Source organism: Rhincodon typus, chromosome 1 (genome assembly GCF_021869965.1).
Source record: "Rhincodon typus isolate 14 chromosome 1, sRhiTyp1.1, whole genome shotgun sequence".
In the NCBI taxonomy this organism is placed as follows: domain Eukaryota; kingdom Metazoa; phylum Chordata; class Chondrichthyes; order Orectolobiformes; family Rhincodontidae; genus Rhincodon; species Rhincodon typus.
The window spans coordinates 93627913-93640085 of record NC_063332.1 but is presented as its reverse complement, the minus strand read 5'-3'; the positions used below and the strand labels follow the sequence as shown (position 1 = coordinate 93640085).

The 12173-nt window shown below is 39.1% G+C and overlaps 1 protein-coding gene across 5 annotated transcripts in view; it reads left to right on the top strand.

The window, feature by feature from the left end:
- The window catches only part of rbpjb (recombination signal binding protein for immunoglobulin kappa J region b), an 89659-nt gene that overhangs the window by 54128 nt on the left and 23358 nt on the right, over window positions 1–12173 (top strand). For all 5 annotated transcript variants that reach the window (XR_007261746.1, XM_020513966.2, XM_048594969.1 and 2 more), the window contains 2 exons: window positions 2826–2963; window positions 11054–11166. Coding sequence is in view for 4 of the 5 variants with exons in the window: in XM_020513966.2 (XP_020369555.1) it covers window positions 2826–2963; window positions 11054–11166 (251 nt within the window). In the remaining variant the exon portion in view is untranslated. The remainder of the gene's footprint in view (window positions 1–2825; window positions 2964–11053; window positions 11167–12173) is intronic.

Genomic DNA, 12173 nt, shown 5'->3' with positions numbered 1-12173 from the left:
TTTGCGCAGCACAACATTGAGCAAGATCTTTATCAGTTGGAGACATGCTGCTTTAATGCACCACGTATCTGGCTTGGATTTGCATGCATTTGAGGAATTTTTAGCTTAGCTTAGTTGGCTGAGAGAATAGGAACTGAGGGAGGTGATTGTCCATAGGATGGCAATGTCCAAAGAGTCTAATTGACTTGTTCTTGAGTACCTTGGTGACCAGCTATGAAATACTTAGTTCATTCTTGAACGATTTCTTTATATTTTTTTCAGGAGCAAATCATTTTCCAAACCATATACATGCTTGAAGTGTTCAGGTCAGGCAACATCTGTGAGGGCAATGAATGGTTGTTGTCCTGAAACAATAACTTTGTTTCTCTCTGCAGTGACTGCCTGATCAGCTGAGCATTTCTGGGATTCTTTGGCTCATTTCACATTTCAAGCAATTTGCATTACTTTGTGATTGTGAATCTTTTTCTGTTCTTTCCTGATGAAATTATTAATTCCTTACTGTGTTATGGTTTTATAGACTTAATTTATTGCCTGGTGCCTTCCATCCAAGTTGACCATTGTTCATTTTGAGCCTTAACAGTAAATAGTTCCATTGTGGGTGCCTAACTACTGAGCCAAAACCTGTCCTCCTGAAGTTCTGATCTTTTATTTTCGACAGAATTTCCTGCATCGAAACTGTTAATAGGAACAATAATTGGTTTCTTCTAAATTATTGGCACCAAGTCCAATTAAGACTTTCCACATCAAGCGGATGTTCACCTGCACATCTGCCAATGTGGTATACTGCATCCGCTGTACCCGGTGTGGCTTCCTCTACATCGGGGAAACCAAGCGGAGACTCGGGGACCGCTTTGCAGAACACTTACGCTCGGTTCGCAACAAACAACTGCACCTCCCGGTCGCGAACCATTTCAACTCCCCCTCCCATTCCTCAGACGACATGTCCATCCTGGGCCTCCTGCAGTGCCACAACGATGCCACCCGAAGGTTGCAGGAACAGCAACTCATATTCCGCTTGGGAACCCTGCAGCCCAATGGTATCAATGTGGATTTCACAAGTTTCAAAATCTCCCCTCCCCCCACCGCATCCCAAAACCAGTCCAACTCGTCCCTGCCTCCCTAACCTGTTCTTCCTCCCACCTATCCCCTCCTCCCACCTCAAGCCGCACCTCCATCTCCTACCGACCAACCTCATCCCGCCCCCTTGACCTGTCCGTCCTCCCTGGACTGACCTATCCCCTTCCTAACTCCCTACCTACACTCACCTTTCCTGGCCCCATCCCCGCCTCTTCGACCTGTTTGTTTCCTCTCCACCTATCCTCTCCTCTATCCCTCTTCTATCCGCCTCCCACTCTCTCCCTATTTATTTCAAAACCCCCTTCCCCTCCCCCTTTTCTGATGAAGGGTCGAGGCCCGAAACGTCAGCCTCTCTGCTCCTATGATGCTGCTTGGCCTGCTGTGTTCATCCAGCCCTGCACCTTGTTGTCTCCAATTAAGATGCTTGCATTTGCAACCTTTTGAGATCAGCTAATTTGGTGTAGGCATAGGATCAAATCTGGATCCTTCCTGGTCTTGGGATCAGCTAATCATTGAATAATCGTGGAGGAGGTGAATATTTTGTTTCAAGTTGTGGGAACAATTGAAAAATTGTGGATCAAGGGTATAGTCTTTGAGTTTGATATTTTAAAAAAGGATTAAGTCATTGAACTAGTAAGGAACAGGTAATGAAAAGAAAATAAAACAATGAACAAATTAGGAAGAGAAACAGTAAAAAGCAAAGGAAAAAAGGGAAATCAAATCTGATGTTTATTTTGGTTGAAATAAAGGTAGCCACTTTCCTCTATACTGTATGTAATCATCTCATTAAATGCCTACAGCCTAAAGCACTTGTAGAAGAAATTGAGAAAAAGTTGAGTTGAAACCTCAGTTATGGACAGTGTAGATTATAGCATAAGATTACAAAAACATATTAAGTGTCAAAACTGGGATAGAGTTCAGTGTGAGATTATCCATTTTGGACTGTAAAAGGATAGATTCTATGAAATGAAATTATAGTGAATGTCAAAGGAGACTTAGGTATTCAGGTGCGTAGGTCTTTAAAATGTCTCAAACAGGAACAAAAAAAATCAAGAAAGCAAATGGAATGCTAGCCTTGATATTTAGAGGACTGGAGTATAACGATGCAGAAGTGATGCTGCAGTTATACAAAACCCTGGTTAGACCCCATTTGGAGTACTGAGAGGAGATCTGGGCACCACACCTTAGGATATATTGACCTTGGAGGAATTAAAATGTGAATTTACAAGAACGATACCTGGATTTCAGGAGTTACAAGGAGAGATTCCGCAAATTAGGCATGTTTTCTGTAGAATTTGGGCAGCTAAGTCATGAACTGATGGAATTCTTCAAGGCATTAACAGGAAGAGACAAGGTAAACAAAGGTAACTGTTTCCACTGGTTGATTCTGAAACTAGGGTCATAGTCTAACAATTAGGACCAGATCATTCAGGAGCAATGTCAGGAAGCACTTTTACACACAGTGGTTGGTATTTGGAATGCTTTTCAACAAATGTCAGTGGATGTTGGATCAGTTATTAATTTTTTAAATGAGAGAATTTTTAGTTAAGCAAACTCATTCAGAGTTATGGGCCAAAGGCAGGTACATGTAGCTAGACCATTGATCAGCCATAAATGGTGAAACAGGCTCAAGTGGCTTAATGTTGTACTCCTGTGACTATGTTTAATGAGATACCACCTCTTATCCATTATCTCTGCATTTTGTTGTGATATCCTCCAATTGCTTATAATTTTTCTTTTATCTTTAGTATGTATTGCATCAGGAACAAAGGTGGCATTATTTAACCGACTTCGTTCACAGACTGTCAGCACACGTTATCTGCACGTAGAAGGAGGAAACTTCCATGCCAGTTCACAACAGTGGGGAGCTTTTTACATCCATTTATGTACGTAACAACAATTAACCTATCTTGGTGTGTTTTGCTTGAAATCATTTTAATATTAAATGTTGCTTAAGACAAAGCCATCATCCTGCAAAGACATGTCCCCAGTGCATTTATAAAATTTAATTACAAGAGAAAAACAACTTTGGAGCATTGGGTCGCCTATTAGAATGTCTACGCCTATTCATTGTTTTCTCCGATGGCAGCGTCATCTGAAAAATTTCAAGACCAGATGAGAGTTTTAGATTGGGAGCTTTCCCTGGTTCTGTCACTGAGATGCTGTCATAGGCAAGAAAATTATATCCAGCTTTGGAGCATTATGTATGAAAAAAGGCAGTTTAAAATGTTTGATTTAAAAATTGTAAATGTGCCCTTCAAATATCAGTTAATGAGACATCAACTGATACACATTTTTACTAACATTTATTTTAAGTTGTGTTTTGAATTATTGGTCAATAACATGAGTTTCATATTTCTGAAGTTAATAATTAACTTCTATTTCTGTAGCTGTAGTGATTCCCTTTAAAATACTTTGTGGGTGTTCCTTCTGCAACCTAATGTTTGTTTGTTCTGGTTCACTTGGCTAAGTTGAAAATGGTATTGTGCTTCAAGGCCTATTTGAAATTTTTAGATTTGGAGATTTTTTTAAGCTTACTGGAAATGCCCATAGCTCAGAGGCAGCGGTTTTTGTTTTAGTTGTACTTGTTTTAGGCAGTTATGTGAAGTCCTTGCATGTATACAGCAGCGCTGCTGAGTAAAGGAGAATATGGTGATGCTGGATTGCCTCAGAGTTAGGAGTTAATTTTGATCCAAAACCAGAAATGTTGGGCTAAAACCTTGAAATGGTTAATTGAAGCTGAGTTAGCTTAAGCTCAGGTATCTGGAGCTATCAGTGTTTCCAGTCTTGGAGATAAATTCACAGTTATCTTAAACCACTTAAGATTTTAAAGAAAGGGATTCTAGTGTGAATTCTGACCAAAGGCTGGTGTTGTGTGCAGCAGTGGGGATGTTTTCTTTGTGACTTTTAAAGAAGTGTTTTGGGATTAATGGGATTATACTTTGCTGTGTGTTTAAAATTCTTTGAATTTGTATTATAAACAAATAGATTTATTCTATTTCACATTTATTTCTTTATCTTAATAAACTATTTTTTCCAAGCAAAATCTGCAACATTGCATACTTCTGCCTCAGTGAGAGGTCACCTCATTAAAACCAAAACGCACAACACTATGATCTATCAAGTCCAATTTTAAGTCTGGGATCTGATTTGTCCAATAATAATGTCAGCTGGGATCATAACATGAGCCATATGGGCCTATCGTTCTCAGCTTTGCTTGCTGCTCTCTGCTACATCAGCAGATGTTGGCCAGAACAATTGAAGTACAATCGTTTTTGGCTTCAGCTTAACACTTATATCAACAATAATTTCCACTCCTAATTGTTGCTGAGTGAGCCCAGTTCCCTCCCTTTACTAGAAAATGCTAGTATGAATATATGGTGAGCACAATTTAAGGCTTTATTGTCCTGCTTTTAACAGTACAACAGCCTGCAGACATTCTTAATGTTGCTTCAAAATGAAGAATGAACACTTGAGTGACGTACCATATTGCGGCTGTTGCATATTGGCCTTCATCCTAACAAGAATCGCTGTCTTTGAGCACTGTGGCAATTTAGTTGTAATTGTGGTTGACATCATTTTGCAAGGCAAATGAATATTTGGTTACTGTAAAGAGTGCACTAAGAAGGATCTCCGTGAATATTGTATGAAGGCCTTCATTTATTAATTATCAATCACGAAAGTGCCATCGTTTTGTTAATTTCTAATAGCTTTTCTTTGTATCAGAATGGTTACAAACACCTTAATCAAATTTGTAATTACTTGAATGTCTTTGCGCAAAAAAATCAATTGTTGGGCACTAAAGGTAATATTTAAATACAAATCAATTGGAGTGACAGTAATATAAAATTAGCCTAATATACTGGGTCCTGGATGCACAGTCGGTAAATGTCACCAACATTGAAGTTGGGTGAGCAAGTTTTACTTTTAATTCATTTTTATTTGTTACACTGGTAATCTCAACGTTTGAATTGATTTTAATTTTATAAACTTAAAAATGATCTTCTAATTTCATTGACATTATTTTTGCTGTTTTTATAATTACATTGACTTAAAAACAGGAATGAGAATGAAGGATATATTTCTGTAAAATCTGAGCTTTTTACTTGAAATAGTATGATGAAATTGCCAAAGTAGTTGACTTGATGAAACTTCAATAGCATGTTTGTCCATGGTATTCTCATTTGTTTTTTGAAATATGTAGAATCCCTTTTGCACATACTTAATGTATCAAGATCTTGAATAAAAAGACATGTGTGCTGACAGGTACTAGCTGGATTATTGATAACAGTGGAAGTCTGATGTATTGGTGTCCAAGAAGTGAAACTGCATTTGTTGGCATACTGGGTACAGATAAAACACTTGACAGACAAATAGCATTTAAATTTACCTAACCTCTTGCCACATTGATGCATGATACTGCTACAGACTACCTCAGATTTATATTTAACTTAAGTTTAGTTATTTGAAATATTTGCTTTGCAGAAAGAGACTTTAGCTATTTCACTGAGCGCATCCTTCGAGAATATCCTGACTCCATTGATCACTAGGGAAAAGGATGGTACCATCCGTGAAATGAGACTAGGTAAATAATAGTCTGAAGTTATTTTTATCATAAAATGAGCACTAAAACAAAATATTGCAGTTGGACAGCCACTTTGGTAGCAGGATAATTGATGTAACAACAACATATAATTACTGGTTAATTCATGCTACAGTGTATCCAATTTTGCTTCAAAAGCAACCATAATCATTGCAGTACAAATATGGGGTAACTCATTGTAATTTGAAAATAATTGAGACAAATTTTGTGTATTTCTATTTGCCCCTTTACCTGTACAATTAAGAGTTTACCATATATGTCAGACAATAATTGTGGAAGATGTCGGTGACTGCATCCACTGTTTCCACCGCCGCCACCTTTTATATCTTAGCCCTGGTGGTTTATCCACTTTCAGTCCCATTAGTTTCTCCAGCACTTTTATAATGTTTATTTCCTTCTATTCCTCCTTTCTAAAGGGCACTTGCTGTCCCAGCATTCTGGGATGTTTTTTTGTGTCATCATCAGAGCAAATGTAATTGTCTAAATGCTCAACCAATTTTATTTTTGTTATCCATTGTGAATACACCTGTTTTAGACTGTAAGGGTCCTGCATTTGTCTTCACTAATCTTTCTTTTTACTCAATTATAGCCGTTCTTACAGTCTTTTAGGTTCTTGGCAAATTTACTGTCATACAATATTAATACCTGCTTAATCAAACCTGTGATCCTCGCTGGATTTTAAATTACACACAGTATTCAGGCTTGTTAATTGCTCTAGTAACTTTAAATGATTCCTCTTTAAATCTAAAGTTACGCTCAGTGCTTCTGTTAACCATGGTTCGGCCAGTTTTCCAGATGTGTTCTTGTATCTTAGCTCCAGCCAACCCAGTTCCAGTCTTAAATTTCCTGCCCAATATCCTTTCTCTTATTGCATTGAACTCATCTTTTACAGACCATGCCGCATTTTCCTTTTGGCTATTCTTCCAAAAGATAAAATATTTTTGGATGTTAAGTTCCCAATTATGGTGATTCTACAGTCATGTCTCCATTATCACAATCCTGTCGTACCCATGTGCAGCTATATGTGCTGTTAATTTGTCTATCTATTGCAAATTCTTTGTGCATTCAGATGCAACAGAACAGCAGGCTGTTATTTAAATAGCGATAGATCGGGCAAAGTTGCTTTACAAGTGGACATGGATGTTCTTGTACACTGGTCATTGAAAATAAGCATGCAGTTGCAGCAAACAGTTAGGAAAGCAAATGGTATGTCTGCCTTCATTGCACGGAGATTGAAGCATTGCATCAGGGAAGTTTTACTGTATAGGGCCTTGGTGAACCACACCTGGAGTATTGTATGCAGTTTTGGTCTCCTTACCAAATAGAGGATAAGCTTGTCATAGAGGGAGTGCAACAGAAGTTCACTCGGCTGATTCCAGGAGTGGCAGATTTATTGTATGAAGAGAGATTGGGTTGAGTGTGCAAGCATTCAGTAAAATTTAGAAGAGGGGAGATCTCATCGAATCATGCAAAATTCTGATGGCTGGAAAAACTAGATACAGGGATAATGTTTCCCCTTGCCACGGAGTTCAGAAGAAAGGGTCACAATCTTAGGATATGTGCTTGGCTAATTTGGTTTGAGATGAGACATTTCTTCACTCGGAGGGTGGTAGACTTGTCAAAATCTCAACCACAGAAGGTAGTGGAAGCCAAGTCACTGAATATATTTGAAAAGTAGATTTCTAAACGCCAAAGATGTCAGAGCGTTGGGAGTAAAATGTGAGAATGACACTCGGAGGACATCAGTCATGATCATGTCGAATGATGGAGTGAGCTTGATGTCTGAATAGCCTACTAGGCCTGCACCTATTTAGTTGTCTTTCAAAAAAAAAGCTAAAATAAGTGCACAATCACTGACGTAGATTTCTTTTTGGGAGGTTTAATCATAATAGAAGACACAAGACAAAGGGACTATTTTCAGGTTATGCGCTTTGGTCGGAAGAATAGAGGAGCTGAATATTATTTAAATTTAGAAAGCTGCAGCACACTGATTTCGGAGTCTTAGTGCATAAATCACAAAAAGCTAGCATCCAAGTTCAAGTGACAAAGGAGGCAAATATTGCAAAGGGAATGCATATACAAATAGAGATTTTGCTAAAGCTATACAAGGCACTAGCCAAATCCCAGCTGAAATACTTTGAACTGATTTGGGACTGTTATCTGAGGAAGGTATGTTAGCATCATAGACAACTTAGAGAATGTTCACTCGGCTGATCCTGAGTATAGAAGGACTCTTGGGAGAAGTTGAGTCGGTTGTAACATTGGAGTTTAAAAGAATGAGAGGAGATCTTATTGAACTATACTAGATTCTAAGGGGGTTTAACAGACTAGAATGCGGCAATGTTGTGTCCCTTTGTGGGAGAGTCTGGGGCCATAGGACGTAATCTCAGTGTAAGAGATTGGGGTATAAGCCTGTTTAACGGTTACTTGGAAATTAGGCAATGTATTTAATATTCTTTTTTACTTAATAGGAACAGATAAAAACTAAGAGTCGGTCATTTGGAGGATTTAGAGCAGGCCGTTGTTTGTTTTTTTTTCTTTATTCATTCACGGGATGAGGGCATCGCTGGCCAGGCAGCATTTATTGCCCATCCCTAATTCCCCAGAGGGCAGTTAAGAGCAACCACTTAGTTTAAGACTAAGATGAGAAATTTCTTCATGCAGAATGTGGTGAGCCTGTGAAATTCTTTACTACAAAACAGTTGAGGTCAAAACATTGAATGTTTTCAAGAAGTTAGACATAGTTATTAGACCTAAAGGGATCAAGGGGTTTGGGGAGAAAGTTGGGACAGGATAATGAGTTAGATGATCAGTCCTGATCCTATTGAATGGTAGACCAGGCCCGGTACCTGAAGGAGGAGAAAGGCAGTCCTATTTTCTATGTTTCTGTGTTTGATCCTTGCCAATCTTTCTTTTGATTTTCCTCTGCTTTATGGTAATTTGTGAGCTATGTTGTATATAACATCTTGGATCTTAAGATCTGTAACATCTTAAGTTTCTGAAGTGGAATGAATAGAACAGAAATTTATTGCCAAGTGTACTTCTACCACAGTGCCTATATCAATGACAGAAGTCATACATAAGAATGTAAAAAAAGTAAAATTGAGATGAAGTTCATCACAGTTCAGTTAATGGCTCGTGGGCTCAGGAAAAGCAGATTTAAGGAACCATGGGATACCCTGAAGACACAGCCAGGATGAGAGCGCCATGCCAGGCTACTGGCAATACCTGGACACTGAAGATGAAGAAGACCTCCACAAGGGGATGAGACTTCCACACCCGGCTGAGACTGCCTTTCTCCTCCTTCAGGTACCTGGGCCTCGCTGTGTACCTAGAGCCCTGGTCTAGCCTGTGAGTCGAGGCCAGAGGACTCAGCCTGGGACATGTTCCTCACTTGCCAGGACACCTCAGGCTGGAGCTATGTCTGGCTCATCCTGGCATTGTTGCTGCTGTTGGAGGCCGCCTCCTTCACCCAGCACTCTCCAGGCTTAAAAGAAATCAAAGAGAAAAGAAAAAGAGCAAAAGTGAAAAGCGAAGAAAGAGAAAGAAAGCCGAGGGGAATGGACGAGTCTCAGGCTCAGACCCCTTATCCACCACCATCTTGAAAGGTTGAGGCACAATTGTTAATCATGGGCCTTTTTTAAAACAACTTTGCATGATTTTTAGATTTCATGTTTTTCGCCAGGTTTTGTTTGGAAAAGATGATCACTGGACCAAGTAGTTTGGCAAAATAAAAATACCAAATTTTGGAAGTTCTCTGCTGATATATTTGAGAGAATAAGAATTAACGCTGCAGATCAGTTTGTTCCCCAAATTATGGTGTTTTGCAGGTATCTTTGCTATCCCAACCCTTCAGTTTTGCATAACTTCCTCGTTTGTCCTTCCTTCCTTTCTTCTGTTCCTCGTGCCTGAGCCCTTGTCTGAACCTGCTCCATCCACTGCCCTCCCTGGCCCACCACATAACCATATGGATTAGATGCATGCTAACATGAGACAGTTACAGATGGCGTCAGTGTATGGTGCAAAAGTGCAGGTGGAATCAGGCTTAACCATACATTAGAAGTATTTGGTGTGAAGGGCATGGAACACATTGCAGGTTTATCTATGTTTCTGCTAAAATGTGATTATGCAAATTGTCCTTTGGAAATGGGTTGAGGGAAAGGCTTGAGCAATCATAAGAGAAACTGCAGCATGTGGCAGGTTAGACAATGACCTTTATTTCAGGCCTAGGTTCAAGTCTAAGTTAGATTAATTGAATGTAGCTCTCCTGCTACTACTAAGGTCCTAGACCAGGGATCAAGATAGAGTAGAAGGGAATTTTTCATTTGGTAGTAATACCCGACTCGGGCATGTTTGCTGACACTAAATGCCCAAGAAGAACAGATTTCAAAGCATTGCAAATTAGTGAAAAGATCTTATTTTAATTTACCCTGGAGTTTGGGATCCTGTGTTCCTCTGTAGCAATTCTCTGGCCAATCAGAGTTGACTTGCTGTTCTCTGCACCCTTTCCCCATGTAGTATAAATTGTTGTGATTATTTGAAATTTGGCATTCTAGTATTTATTTTGATGAGTACAAGACAAAAGTCTTGGTAACATGTCTCTTTTCAGAAATATTCCATGTAAATATTTAATTAGGGGAGAAAAATAAAGCAATGGGGAAAAACTGGCTTGAACACCCATCACAACGAGGAGCCAGTTGACTCAGTAGCCCATGGTTTTGTGTATAATGTGCATTCTAATTTGCCTTTGCTTTTTGTGAAAACTGGTTGTAAATTTCAGTGCTAGCTCTAATCAACACAAACTATAAACACCATTTTGCTTGTTATTGCTTACTCTGTTCTGAATCTACAATTTGTTAATTTTTAATACTTGATCTCCTAATATTTTCAATCCTATGACCTTTTGGAACTAATTCAATCACAGTTCTGTCTGAAATTGCACTGATCAGTTTCATCACAAAAACATCGGAAGTGGCAAGTTTCTCCAAGGATTGACCATACCTTATGTCTAGTTCGCGTGATCATCTTCAAACTTACCCCATTGGGTGTGTAAAGGAAAGTACTTGTGATCAGAAGTATTAGGTGTCTTTGTTCTCCTGTGGATCTGCTCCTGCAATGTAACATTAGCCCTAAAACATGTCTGTCTTATTGAGCAAAGTTGCAGATTAGTGTAATACATATGATTGTGAAAGATACTCATTACAAGCAAAGTGCAATTATGTGCTTTTAGTTCTTGGCATGAAGAGTATAAACGGTTTGTTGTTCTTCAGTAGCTATGTACATGCAGCACACGTATTTTTTGTATGGTGGCAACTGAGTATGAAACGAATTTGTAGTCCAAATATGTAAGGTAAATATATTTATTATCTACAGTGGATGATGAAGAATCGGAGGGAGAAGAATTCACAGTGCGCGATGGATACATTCATTATGGTCAGACAGTGAAGCTGGTGTGTTCTGTTACTGGGATGGCACTCCCCAGACTGGTACAGTGGCTTTCTTTTTTGCATATGTTTTTAATAGTTTAGTGTTCAAACCTAAATATTTGGCACTTTATCAAAGGCAGTGAAACGTGTTGGACAGTACAGTTGTATGGCTGTATGCAGCACTTTGGCAACTTGTTCAAGGTCACTTTTTTTCATCTGATTCTTGCCTCAGTGTATTGTTTGACCCAAGGGGATAAAATTGACTTTTTTAAAATAGTTGTGAGCCTCCAAAAAATCCAGGGAACGTCATAAACACGGTTTGACCATCTAGGACTGAGATGAAGAAAACTTGTTCAATCAGAGGGTGGCGATTCTTTGGAGCTCTGCCCCCCAGAGGGCTGTGAATGTTCAATATTAAACATCGGGCCAGTAATTGATAGATTTCTGGGACTAATTACATCAAGATGTGGCAGTAGCATAAAAGTGTCATTAAGGTAAACAATTAGGCACGATCTGGTCAATGGTGGAGCAAGCTTGTTTGGCCTATTGCTGTTTCTGCAGTGACCGTGGAAATATGTGACTTCCAATTACGGCATAGTTGGATAGATGCATGCTTAAATTTAACTTGTTTTTGTAGGAGTTTTCCTTGAATGCTCGTGAATTTGGCTTTCAGTGCAGAGAGTGTAGCAGAAACATTGTAGAGAATCTTTAGTTTTATCATTTATTACTGATATATAATCCACAACTCATTGCAGTGTGGGAGTGTGGTGACAGCAATTTGTTGTCAAACATTAGTTGCTGAATTCTGTGGAAGGCTGAGCTGGTGCAACTAATCCAGTATTGGGATTCTCAACAAAAGCAGCTGTTTGAGAAAAGTTGCTTCCAGGATATTGGAAGCATTCAATGGTTTTGAAAGTCTGTTTTAACATTTAGGGAATAGAATATTTAGGTAACCAGATGAGGGTTCATATGAGATAACAAGGTGTAGAGCTGGCTGAACACAGCAGGCCAAGCAGCATCAGAGGAGCAGGAAAGCCGACGTTTCGGGCCTAGACCCTTCTTCAGAA